General features: G+C 47.7%; 1 protein-coding gene across 1 annotated transcript in view; it reads left to right on the forward strand.

The window, feature by feature from the left end:
- LOC107118272 (lymphocyte antigen 6 complex locus protein G6c-like) overlaps positions 1-13,116 on the forward strand; it is a 27,320-nt gene that overhangs the window by 7,430 nt on the left and 6,774 nt on the right. Inside the window, exon 2 of the mRNA XM_015420579.1 lies at positions 11,740-11,856. Coding sequence (XP_015276065.1) covers positions 11,740-11,856 — 117 coding nt within the window. The remainder of the gene's footprint in view (positions 1-11,739; positions 11,857-13,116) is intronic.

The following is a 13,116-nucleotide window of genomic DNA, read 5'->3' on the forward strand; positions in this document are numbered from 1 at the left end:
CTCCTCTTAGGTAACTGCTTTAACCAAGGTCGCCAGCTGGTGAGAAGTGGGAGTTATGTCTTCGCACTCGTGCTTGTTTAGACTTACCCGTGTGAAATGAACTTGTGTTTAGGGAAACGGGCGTTACTTTCTCATGTACCTTCGCGCCCTTTCTAATCTCCCCGTATCCAGTGGGAAGTGGGACTATTGGTCCAAACCTTGTTCAAAATCCCTTTATTATACCTGTATTACTGACTAACGTCATTCCAATCAATTTCTGTGTGTTCGTGATCAACCATGTCTTTGAAATAAATCTTGCTTTACTTTTAAACGTGGATCTATTCTCATGCTTGGGGATCTAACACTTATAAGACTAGAACTTGGGCCACACAGATAAGTTGTTGAGGAATAGATTTAAGGCAAACAAAAAGAAATATTCTTTTTCTCAACGAGTAATTAAACTGTGGAATTCATTGCTGGGGGTGACAGTGGTCCAATTTGCATTGGTCATTCCTGCCATTGCGCCACCGACCCCACAGTGTCTAACAAATTCCTGTCTGCATCTCATTCCGCATCTGTTCTCCTGCTGCTTCGTCTCAGCATCGGCTGCCTGCATCACTTTATTGCCACTTAGTGGTGACTCCGAGGTCAGTAGGGCCACCTCACCACGTTAAGGTGGTTTAATTGCTCCTCCTGCCCTCTGAGCCACTGTGAGCGATAAGCAAACAACTGCAGTTGAATCCCCTCCCCATCTTTCTAAGGAGGTACTCAAATTGTCACAAAGGAAACAATTTAGCTGAAAATCCAGTTGTCTGTGTTTAAAAGCAGCTAGGGGGAAAAAACTGCAATTATATGGGGGGGGGGTTGGAAGCACACCCACCCCTGACCCATGTGTTATTTCCTGGGGCAGTCCCCAGAATGTCCTGCCTGGCAACCACTGGGTGTTTTGTGTTTTTAACCCAGCTCATTCAGTCTTTCCTGCCTCCCCCCTCCCTCCCTCTCCACCAGGTCACCCTCCTTTACATTCTGTGTGTGTGGGGGGGTCATGGGTGTCATTTCCTCCCTGCAGTGCAGTGCACTGCAGTGCCCTGCCAGCACCCCTGAGAGGCTGCTCCTCCCCCCTCTCTCATGCGCTCTCCCTAAACATGATGTAGACAGGAAGCTTTTATACTGAGCCAAATGGGAGGCACTGGAAGCCAGTGCCAGAGCTGAAAGAAGCAGTGTTACATAGCAGATGCAGATCGGGCCAGTGATAAACACAACCACACACGGATTTAAAAAGGGGTTAGACAGATTCATGGAGGAGAGGTCCATCACTGGGTCACTAGCCATAGTGTCTGAAAAGAGCCTCCATGTACAGAGGAGAGGAGGAGGAGGAGATTGGATCTATACCCCACCCTTCACCACCCAAAGGTGTCTCAGAGTGACTTACAAACTCCTTTCCCTTCCCCTCCCCACAACAGACACCCTGTGAGGTGGGTGGGGCTGAGAGAGCTCTGACAGAAACGGCTCTTTTTCAAGGACAGCTCTTATCAGAACTACGGCTTGCCCAAGGTCATCTAGCCAGCTGCAAGTGGAGGAGTGAGGAAACAAACCCGGTTCTCCCAGATTAGAGTCCGCGCACTTAACCACTACACCAAACTGGCTCTCTCATCAAATGTCTCTCTACACTAGTGCCGGGAGACAGCAGTAGAGGGAGGGCCTTGGCCTATATGCCCTGTTTGGTGTAGTGGTGCCAGTTTGGTGTAGTGGTTTGGTGTAGTGGTTAAGAGTGCAAACTCTAATCTGGGAAAACCGGGTTTAATTCCCCACTCCTCCACTTGCACCTGCTGGATGACCTTGGGCAAGCCATAGTTCTGATAAGAGCTGTTCTTGAAAAAGAGCAGTTTTTGTCAGAGCTCTCTCAACCCCGCCTTCCTCACAGGGTGTCTGTTGTGGGGAGTGGAGGGGAAGGGAAGGGAGTTTGTAAGCTGCTCTGAGATTCCTTTGGATAGTGAAGGGCGGGGTATAAATCCAATCTCTTCTTCTTCTGTTTGTTTAGCCCTCCTGGGCAACACAAAGGAAGGGGCAAAAAACCAACCCCAGGATGGAATTGGATATACCTAAAAGGTTGAGGTTACAAGCATACATTAAAACAAGATTAAAAATAACTTTAATATTACAGTGCACTTAAATAGTTCATGAAAAACACTGTGCAGTTTGTGTATGACATGGATGGCCTAAAGGCCTATTTTGGGTTTTTAATAATGAACTGTTTTAAGTATCCAGTTCCACGGCCCTCCAGGAAACAGGTGGGCCGCTGTGTGAAACAACTATGCTGGACTAGTTGGACCAGTGGTCTGATCCAGAAAGCTGTGCTTCAGCGAAAGCAGAACAGTTGCTGCCCCCGCAGTCAAGACCCAATCAGGCGTGTGACTAAACATGTGGTTGCCTTCAAACATGTCAGCCATATCTCCAGCTGGCATCGCTGCTATTTCAGCCACCAGCAATTAGGCACACATTCAAGAATTGTTGCTGCATGAGTCTCCAGTTGTTGTTGTTTTTAAAAGACTAAATGTCCTGTGGCAATTTAAAAGTGTTGACACATCAACTATTGAAATCTGGAGCCCCTGCTTTACCAGGTGCATGACATGTTTGAGAACAAACGGTCAGTCTTTCCAATGCCACTGGACTGTGCGATGGGCATTTACTTATTTCATTGCCATTCCACTCCCTCCATAGTGATGGACCTCATGATATCCCTCTTTATATATAAAAGACTTTTTGTGTGACTCTTCCACATGCCTCCCCAGCCTTTGGGTCCCTGATCTGTGACTCAGGAGGGGGGCCAATCCCCTGGCCACATTGCCTCCCTCTGTGGCCTCCATCCCGCCCACAGACCCGCCGGGCAGTGTCTCGCCCTCAGTCTCCGGGGAGCCACTGGGCGGGATGGATGCTCCGGCAGCTGGACTCCTCCAAGGCCCACCACCTCACTGCCCAGCCTACGCCCGCACAGGGCCTGCCGCCCCGCTGGCCCGCGGAGCGCTTGAGGCAGCCCCAACGCTGCCAGCGCCCAGCCAGCCATGGAGACTGCGCCAACGCGTTCCACCACCCCTCCAGCCGGGGGTCTCACCTGAGGGCTGACAGCATGATCCCGGCCCTCTTTCCCCTTGCAGGCGGTGTGCAGCTGAGCCACCATGCTGCACGGAGGGTCTTTACACTGCCGCCAGTCCTCCCACCACGCCGGCCCCCGGCGGCCCGGGACCAATGCACCTGGCCAGCCTGCGACCTAGCGGCTGCTGCCGTCCTGCCAGGCTGGCCAGTGGTGGAGCCAGCCTGGAGGACACTGCCTGCGCCTGCACTCGGACACCGCCGCGGCCCATGCCGCCACCCTGGGGTCTCGGCGGCACATCCATGCCACGTCCACAGGGAGGTCTCGCGTCCTTCTAGGGCTTGTTGTATTGGTCCTACAATGGGCCTTGCTCCTAGTCATATATAAGATTCCCAGTGAGTTTACCTCCCAGGCATTGACCACCTCCTGATGTGCTGAGCTGTTGCATCATGTGCCATGATCAGACCATGCCCTGGGACCAGCTACACGGGGAGTTTATGGAAAGTGGGTCAGATTCCATTCAGAGTGCCCAACTTCATTGCTACCCAATAATTCTGTGCTTCGTTACATGTTAATTAATTAATTAATTAATTAGGGGGGAGGCTTATTGGTTGAGCATCTGCTTTGCATGCAGAAGGTCCCAGGTACCTCCCAGAAGGTCCCCTTGGTACCTCCAGTTTGAGAGCCAATTTGGCAAAATGGTTAGGAGTGGAGACTCTAATCTGGGAGTACCGGGTTCAGTTCTCCACTCCTCCACTCCACATGCAGCTGCTGTTGTGACCTTGGGTCAGTCACAAGTTCTTTCCAAGCTGTTCTCTCATGAGCAGTTCTCTCAGTGCTCTCTCAGCCCCACCTACCCCACAGGGTGGCTGTTGTGGGGAGGGGAAGGGAAAGGAGACTGCAAGCCACTCTGAGATTCCTTCAGGTAGTGAAGGGTAGGGTATAAACCCAATATCTCCTCCTCCTCCTCCTCCTCTCTTCTCTTAAAAAGGCTCTGGTGGTAGGTGATAAGAGAAACCTCCATCTCAGACCTTGGAGAGCTGCTGCCTGGCAGAGTAGAAAACATTGACCTCGATGGACCAAGGGTCTGAACCAGTACAAGGCAGCTTCAAGCGTCTAGCTTTTGTGAGGGGGTGTTTACAAGGGTAGTTCTCTGAGCCCTTCTACCTCCCTCAGTGCCATCGAGACAGTCTCGAGGAAAGCTTTGGATATGTTGGCAGCCTCACCTTCATGGCTGGAGGCTGTTGAGACTTCCACCCATGCTGTTGCTCAATCAAGCTTCATAGAGGGTGACTCACCCACTTTCTGCCACCTTCTTCATTTCTGATTGGCTGCTTCTAGAATCCAGAAAAACACCCATGGGTGGGGGTGCCTTTCATTTGTGGTGTATGAGCTTCAGTTTCCGAAGTTATTGGTTCACTCCCCTCCCCCCAACACAATTATTCAACATAGTCCATACAGGGAAGTAGCAGAAACCACAACATCCAGTTCTAATAAACAGCAAGAGGGGCTGTGTGAAGGTCATTTGGCCGCTTCCTCAGAATAGGGAAACTCTGCTCCTGGTCACACGGGAGGTTTTGCCCCGCAAGAGGGATAGATCGGGCGCGATCAAACTGCAACATCTGGGAAGCGGAGCACACCCGTCCCCGATCTGTCCTTTCTGGGGGGAAACGCGCAGCAAAAAAGAACCTAGAAAAGAGTACTACCTACCTGAAGCTCCGCAGCAAGGACGGCCGTGGGATCGCTGGTGCACCCGTCTTACGCAGCATTCGAGGCTCCCGGCCAAACTGCGCATGCGCACACATGCACAGCCGGCTGCCTCGCTCTCCATCCCTTGGCTTCTCCCCCGGCATCTGATCGTGCCGGGGAGCAACTGCGCGGCGGCTTGGAGGATCTGTCTGATCCCACCGCCGCACGTCTATTTTGCTGCAGCTCAGAAAAGCTGCGCTTTGGCCGTGCTCTGTGACCGGGGCCTCCATTAGTGAATTAGACCTGAGGCTGATCACACCTAGCATTTCTGGGGACTAGCGATAACCCATCCAATGCCACCGGTCAATTCTATTTCTGAACACCCAAAGCTCTGCCCTCCTCCATCATGGGAATACTTTTAGTTCTCCAGGAATGTATCAATTCCTTGTTTTTTTAAAAAATTGCACTTTTAACTTGCGACTGTTATCCACATCTTGTTGGTATGAATTCCACAAAGCCATTATATGCTATATAAAAGATGCCTCCTCCTTTCTTCTCCCCCCCCCCGATAATTTCACTCTGCTTATGCCTCCCACACTGCAGGGATTGTCCAATTAACAAATTTAATATATCAGATACCTAGATAGCTAGAAAGACTCTTAATACAAATGCTGCAAACATTGCCACAACTCACTCCTCTCTATACGTTCCCATTCTTCCTTCGTATCTACATACAGTTCTTTTATGGGCTCATTTATCCGGAAAATCTAAGCCTAACCCAACCTGTAAATAATAAGGAATCCAGAGTCCACTCGAACCTGCTTCCACTCATTCACTGCTAGTTGTAAGTGCCAAATGCTCAGAAGCAACACCGATAGTGGATGAGAATGGAGAGTTTAAGAATCAGAGGCAAATGTTATGGGAGTTCCTGGCAATACAATCACATTTCCACGAAAGGACGATATATTAAATTTCAGTCTGATGTCATGCTATTGTAGTTCTGGCAAGCAAAACACATGATGTGTCCACTTTCACTGCTGAAGAATGTAGCCTCTCAGTGCTTGGAGAAGGATTGGAACTGCTCTTGAATATTTTTAAACAGCAATTTAAGACATAAAAGGTAACCCCTGTATAATATGTTTGCATCCATTGACATAAAACATTCAAAGCTCCCTCAGGCATATCCTCCCTCCCTCCCTCTTACCTGACATTATCTAGACCCAGAACCACTTACGATTTGGTTTAGTCAATCTCATCACTCCATTTCCTTGTGTTAGACCAATGGTCTTCAGCCCTTGAGCTGGGACCCTCAGGTGGGTCTACTACTCTTGGCTCTTTCTGGCTTTAACATTGGTAAGGTAATAGCTCTTGCTCCCCGCTTCCAGTTATGTGGCTCTGATGTCACATGCCTGCTGCTTGGTTGGTCCTGGGTCTGGAAAGGTTTAAGACCACTGAGACAGGACAGATGTAACCTCCAACCAATGTGCACTAATGTGTGTGTACCCCAATGGTGAATGGGGGCTTTCTGAAATCCAGAGAACCTTTTCCTGAATTCATGATGTCTGTTTCCTGATTCCCTTCTTAATATTTCAGTCAGTCTGTGACAGGTAGAAAGGACAAATTATCCAGTTCCTTGTTGTATGTCTCACTGTGATGAAGCTACTTCCAAAACTTGCTGTGTGAAGAAACATAGGGCTGGATCCAACCAGCTTTTGTGCTGGAGAAAAAAAGAGGAGGGTGTCACCTTTTATCACCAAAAAGAATATGCTGAGAGTCATGGGAGCTGCATTCACTAAAAGCCATGGGAGATACGGTAGGAGTTGTAGCAAGGAAGGGTGTTTAGGTGAGAGTAGGCAGTTGGCAAAATCCAATCCATAATGTTCTCGTTGAGGGGATTTAAGAAATCCTCTCTGGATGTAAAAATCCATCCAGAGAGATCTACCTTTGGTGAGGTAATTTATCATTGGTGAGAGTTTTGTGCAAGTTTCACATGCCTCGCTGCAGCGAAATACCTCCTGTGGGAATGTTCTGGGCACAGCTCCATCTTGTTAATTCCACAGGTTGTTGATGTCAGCATATTACAAGCAGTGTTTCCACCTTTGGGCCTTTCTATGGAGCTATTACCCACAGATCATTGCAGAACTTTCCCATAAATCGCAGGACTTTCCCAGAAGTCTCTCTGAAATTCTAGGCTAATCCTAGTCATACCCCAGTGGTTATCAATTCTATAATGAATTGGAGAATAATGCTAGAAAAAGTTGAAGGCACAAGGAAAAGAAGAAGACCCAAGATAAAATTGATTACTCCCATGATGGAAGCCACAGTTCGCAAGACTTCAGCAAGGCTGTCAATGATAGGGCATTTTGGAGGTCAATAATTCATAGCGTTGCCATAAGTGACTTGACATCATATAAAACACACACTGACCCCTGCCACACGGCAGGGAAAACACTGGCCAAAGTGCAGCTTTTAAAAGCTGCACCAAAAAAGAGACGCTGCAGCGGGATCCCACGATCCCCTGATCCGCGGTGCTGTTGCTCCCCGGCACGATCAGATGCCGGGGAGGAAGAGACGATTGGGAGGGGGAGGCTGCTGAACTGCGCATGCTCGAGCATGCGCAGTACGGCCGGAGGCCAGGGATGCACCGGCAGAAAGACGTGCCACTGATCCCACGGCCGGCACTGATGCGGCCTTTTGGAAAGAACCACCTAGGTAGGTGGTTCTTTTTTGCTGCAGGGTTTGGCCGGGAGGGGCGGATTGGGAACGGGCTGGGAACAGGCACAGCACGATTCCCAGATGTTGCTGTGGGATCGCGCCCGTTTGCTGCAGCCCGATCCGTCCCTCTCCCGGCCCAAAACCTCTCGTGTGAACAGGGCCACTTTAGTCTTAGAAGTTATCCCCTGTGCATGGTGTTCTATATCACTAAGTGTAAAGTGATGCAAAAGGGAGCAAAAATATCTGAACTCCATGGACAGTTTCATAATTAGCTGCTGACTATAGGAAAGGGAATCTAATGGTCTTGTATGTATTTGTTTTATGATTTTCCAAATGAATTACCCAGGTCATCTCACAACAGGATGGAAACATGTCATAAAATAAGCTGATCAGACAGCATAGGAAATTTCATATCTTTAAAAAGTCAATCACAGAGTAACAAAAATAATAGCATAAGTTAATAAAGTTTGAGTCCAGTGGCACCTTTATGACCAACAAAGTTTTATACAAGGTGTCACGGCTCAGGTGGGGCGTCACCTGACGCTGCCACCACTCTGGTTCCAGGCTCCTCTGAGAAGGCCCAGAGCACCTTCCCAGGCCTTTAGACCTCCCTTTTGGCCGAATAAGAGGCATGAGGACCAGGCAGAGTACAACAAGGAAAAGGTTTATTTTATAGGAGGTCAAACAACAAGGTGCATAATAACAGTAAGTGGGTGAAAAGAAAAGAAATCAAATGCCCTTACGCATCTAAATATACTGTCCCTTGCTCACTATCTGTAGTGGCCTTAGACTACTCACCCTTCCCTCAGGATAGTAGTAATAGTAGTAATATACCTTATTGTCATTGTACACAGTACAACGAAATTAAGATGCAATCATTTCGGTGATCTGCAACAATATTCATGTACACTCACACAACCATTCACAACTATCTCATAACTCCCTTAAGGTTCACATAGCAACTTTCTTCCCTGCAGCAGCCTTCCTTCTGGCTCTGCCCTCTGGGAAGAAGAACAGCTTTTCCTGCTGCTCCAGATCTTTTATAACAAGCCCTCCTCATTTCCTATTGGTCAATTTTTGGCTCCAAAACCTCTCAGGGGCTTCTGGGAGTTGTAGGCCCAGCCTCACCTACTGCTAGCCAGGCTCCCTGGGCCTAGTAGGCCTCTGGTGGCACAGCCCAGATCACGACACAAGGTATAAGCTTCTGGGTGCATGAACACTTCTTCGGATTGTATCTCAAGAAGTGTGCATGCACACGAAAGCTTATACCTTGAATAAAACTTTGTTGGTCTTAAAGGTTCCACTGGACTCAAACTTTGTTCTGTTGCTTCAGATCAACACGGCTACCCACCTGAATCTATCAGTATAAATGAATGACAGGTATAACTCTTACAATGTCCTAGTTTCTTCTAACATAGAAGTGGAGTCACTGCCAAATAGTTCTTATTTTTTAAAAAATGCTGTGGCTGCAATCCTATGAACACTTTCCTAGATTAAGCTCCATTGAAGAAACTGGGATTTATTTCTGTTTAGGGTTGCTTCCTATGAGTTTATTGGGGCCTATTTGACCCTGTAAGGTGTTTTGGGGGTGCAGAACAGGTTATAATTTAATTTTAAGGGACACTTAAGAAAGCCCACAGTTTCCCTTGCGAGTTTGGAGTTGGGATACTGTGAATAGGACAGTCCTATGGGCTTGGTCTGAAATGGAATGTCTGAAGGGAATGTCTGAGGGGAATGTCTGAGGGGAACCAGAATCTATGACTCAAAAATTTAATTGTTCTTAATGACTGTAGGTTTTTTTTTCTCAGTGAGCACCAGTTATTAGAGGGTGGTCCTCTGATGTCTTTGTTAAAGCACCCTTTAGTAGTTTAAAGGAGTTTATTCCCCCCCCCCAGTTGACTGGAAAGAGTCTATGCATTTGCATTTTTCAATCAGTTTCGTGCTGCTGTGACACCAGTCCAGTCTGCATCTAGCATTTGCTCTGCTGTTATACCAAACCCACACTGGAACGGAAATTTCGGTGTGGCAATTGCAGGCTATTTAACAGAGCTGAGGCTCTGGAGCCTGGTCCTGTAGTTTTGTTGAAATCACTGAATAAACCTGAGCTGATCACTGCCACTCGTCTAGAAGTCAGTATTTAATAGTGGCACAGACTCTAGTAATCCAGGGAGGTCTCCCACCCAAGTACTAGCCAGGGCTTGGCTTTGGAGATCTTATGAGATCAGGCTAGTTTGAGCGTACACTCACAGGTCGAATCTGCATTTGCATTTTTAAATCAGTTTCGTGCTGCTGTGGCGCTGTCTTTCTCTATGCTTGTTTGAAAGTTGTTTGGAGAACATTCATTTAAAATGGCGCAGAGGCACAATGACAGTGGAGCCGCCGTGAGAGGGCAATAAACATATGCAGACATGCACAAGTATGCTAGCACTGTTGAGGTGCGAAACCGAAAGCAAATGTAGACAGCTTTTTTGAAGATGGAGCCAGAAGGCTTGGACACCGGTGGGAAAGACAAATGCAGATGTGATGTGTGTGTATCTGGGGGGGGGGGCAGGAGATGTAGATAGATGGATTCACACATATGAAAAGACTGAGAGAAGCAGACTTTGGCCCCGGTCACACTGGGGGAAATAGGCGCAGCCAAAGTGCGGCTTTTTTGAGCCACACCAAAAGAGAAGCGCGGCGGCAGGATCAGACAGATCCCCCCAGCCGCCGCGCAGTTCCACCTCGGCATGACCAGATGCCAGGGGGAAGCCACGGACTGCAGAGCAAGGCGAGCCCGCTGCGCATGCGCGTGCATGCGCGTGCATGCGCAGTTCGGCAGGACCTCGCATGCTGCGGGAGAGACGGGCGCACCGGCAATCACACGTCCGCCCCTGCAGCGGATTTTTCGTTACGTACTAGTGTTTCATAGGTTTTTTTCTGATCCACATCTTCGGCTGGAAGAGACGGATAGGGGACGGGTGTGCGCCGCTTCCCAGATGTTGCGGTGTGATCGCACCCGCTTGATGCGCCCCCGATCCGTCCCTCTTGCGGATCAAAGCCTCCCGTGTGACCGAGGCCTTTGTAGACCTAATTTGACACAGATGACCTGCTGCCCAGTAGGAGTACTTCTTTGCCTCCATCTTTGTACTGCTGGTATATTTGTAAACAGGGGTCATTTCCTAGAAAAAGAGGTGCAGAAGCTCATTAGCATAACTCATTAGCATAAGTTATTTCCATATGCCACACCCCCTGACATCACCGGAAGTGTGTCAGAAGGCAACACCCACCGCTCAGGCTGCACTGGACTGTTTTGGATTGCTAGCTGTATCCTCACAGAGGAGGGAGAGCTTGTACCTGAATAAAACTTGGTCTTAAAAGGTGCCCCTGGACTTTTTTGGACCGGGGGCCCGGGGGGGGGGCTCTGCAATTTACCTGGCTGCTTCTTGCTCTGACTGAGGGCTGCTGGGAGCAGGGGGTTGGGGCTTGTTGCATGTGGCCGCCCTCTGGGCTCTTTACTGCCGGACCTCTGCTCCTGTGTGCTCCTGCAGGAAATGACCCGTTTGTAAATAAAGTAAATACTACAAAAAAACCCACCTTTAGTCTCCAGTGGCCTTTTCTCCAAAAACAATCACCCTGTTTACTGCCCCAGAAGAAGGGAGAGGGATATATTATAAGCAGTAGCAGGTCATGAAGTGGGCCACAGTGAGGAATCCTGGACTCAGCACTGAGCTCCATTGAAACAACACACACGAAACTTCCTTATACTGAGTCAGGCTCTTCCTCTGTCACAGTCAGTCTTGTCAGAACCACAGTGGCTCTCCAGGGTCTCAGGCTGAGGTCTTTCACATCACCTCCTACCTGATCCTTTTAACTGGAGATGCTGGAGATTGAACCTGGGACCTACTGCGTGCCGAGCAGAGGCTCTGCCAGTGAACCACATCCCCCCTCCCAAAGGGGGATGTGGGTCTGAGGGTGTCAGAAGGTGGTGACAGAAGCATACAGGTAAGCAGTTACAGAATGGATAGCAGAACCTGGCACGGACACACATTCCTATCCACTTTCAGTAAGGCCCAGTGGTGGGAACAGTCATCTGAAAGCACCCTTCTACATGAACCGCTGGTGATTAGGCATTCACTTGCTGAATATATTGTACTGGTTCTGCCTGGAGGCAGATAGAAGAAAAAGATTCTGGAGGGAAGGTGTCTTTTGCAGTCGTTATTGGCACTTCATAGCAAAAAGCTTTGATAAAACCCGGCCTGGCCTTTTCTGCTTCTCTCTTGCAGCTGAAGGCCTCATGTGCAAGGTGTGCAAGTACAGATTGGGCAGCTTTTGCTTCAGCTCTCATGACCCCTGCCGAGCCGATGAGGGGCAATACTGTGAGACCACTAAAGTGTACGCAGGTAAGGCTTCAAAAGAAATTTGCAGGTAGGATCCAACACTGAGATTGCTGAATTAGAATTCATTCATAATTTCAAAACAATGTGCACTTCCAGCCAGGGCTTAACACCTTGGAGACCTACCTACTTTAACACCTTGGAATCCTGCCTCAGCATAGGTGCTAATGGCTCACCTATCTCTCCCCCTTCAATGGTTAGTTTGTTCCACCATCTGTTTTCATCCTGTATTAACTCTGGTACTTATTTTGCTCTGCTGCTGTTGGTTGGAAGTATCTCACACTCATTCTGGGGCTGTGGTCACACACACTAAAGATTATCCACTTTCAGTGCACTTTCCAACTGGATTTTACTGTGTGAACTGGCAAAATCCAGTTGCAAAGTGCATTGAAAGTGGATTGAGATCGATTTGTCCTGGTGGGAAATAACCCAACTCCAATCTAGATACTCGGTGGATATAAGAATAGGTTTTGAAGATGGTAAATCTCAACTAGATAAAATGTGGGCATCAAGTAGTGATAAGATGATCCAGAAACTTTATAAAATACTATTAAATGAACGGTCACCCAAAGACACTCCCATTAAGGTAATGGAAACATGGGCAAAAAACATAGGACATAACATAGCGGCAGAAAACTGGATAAAAACCTGGAAGTCAATAAAATACACAAGAAGTACGAATTATAAGGAAAACATTTACAAAGTCTACCACAGATGGTACTGGTCTCCAGACAGGTTAGCTAAATGTAACTTGTCCCTTTCTAAGAACTGTTGGAAATGTTGTAATAATGTAGGTACTTTTTCACATGTGGTGGCGGTGTACAAAGATACAAGTTTATTGGAAGGTGGTACAAAAAATAATTTTAGGGATAACTAATGTTAAAATTGACTTGATCCCAGAAGTTGTATTATTAAATATGTTGCCAGAAAGTTATAGGTCAAAGGACAAACATATGATAATATATATATACTTACTTCTGCAAGAATGTTGTTAGCCAGGTATTGGAAACAAGAGTATATTCCAAAGAAAGAAGAGATTATATCTAAATTGCTTGATTTGGCAGAGATGGACAAGTTAAGTCTTATCCTTCAAGGGAAGGATGAAAAAGTTTTTTGGCAAAGATGGATTGGATTAGTTCAAATAGATAATAGGAGACTCTGAGTTAGCTAGGAAGATGTATGGATTGATGTATATTGTATTATGTGGAAAATGAAAATAAAGATGTGAAGGAAGTGGATTGAAAGTGGATTTTTTAATGTGTGTGA

This window comes from Gekko japonicus, unplaced genomic scaffold, assembly GCF_001447785.1.
Source record: "Gekko japonicus isolate JY-2015 unplaced genomic scaffold, Gekko_japonicus_V1.1 scaffold753, whole genome shotgun sequence".
NCBI classification, from domain to species: domain Eukaryota; kingdom Metazoa; phylum Chordata; class Lepidosauria; order Squamata; family Gekkonidae; genus Gekko; species Gekko japonicus.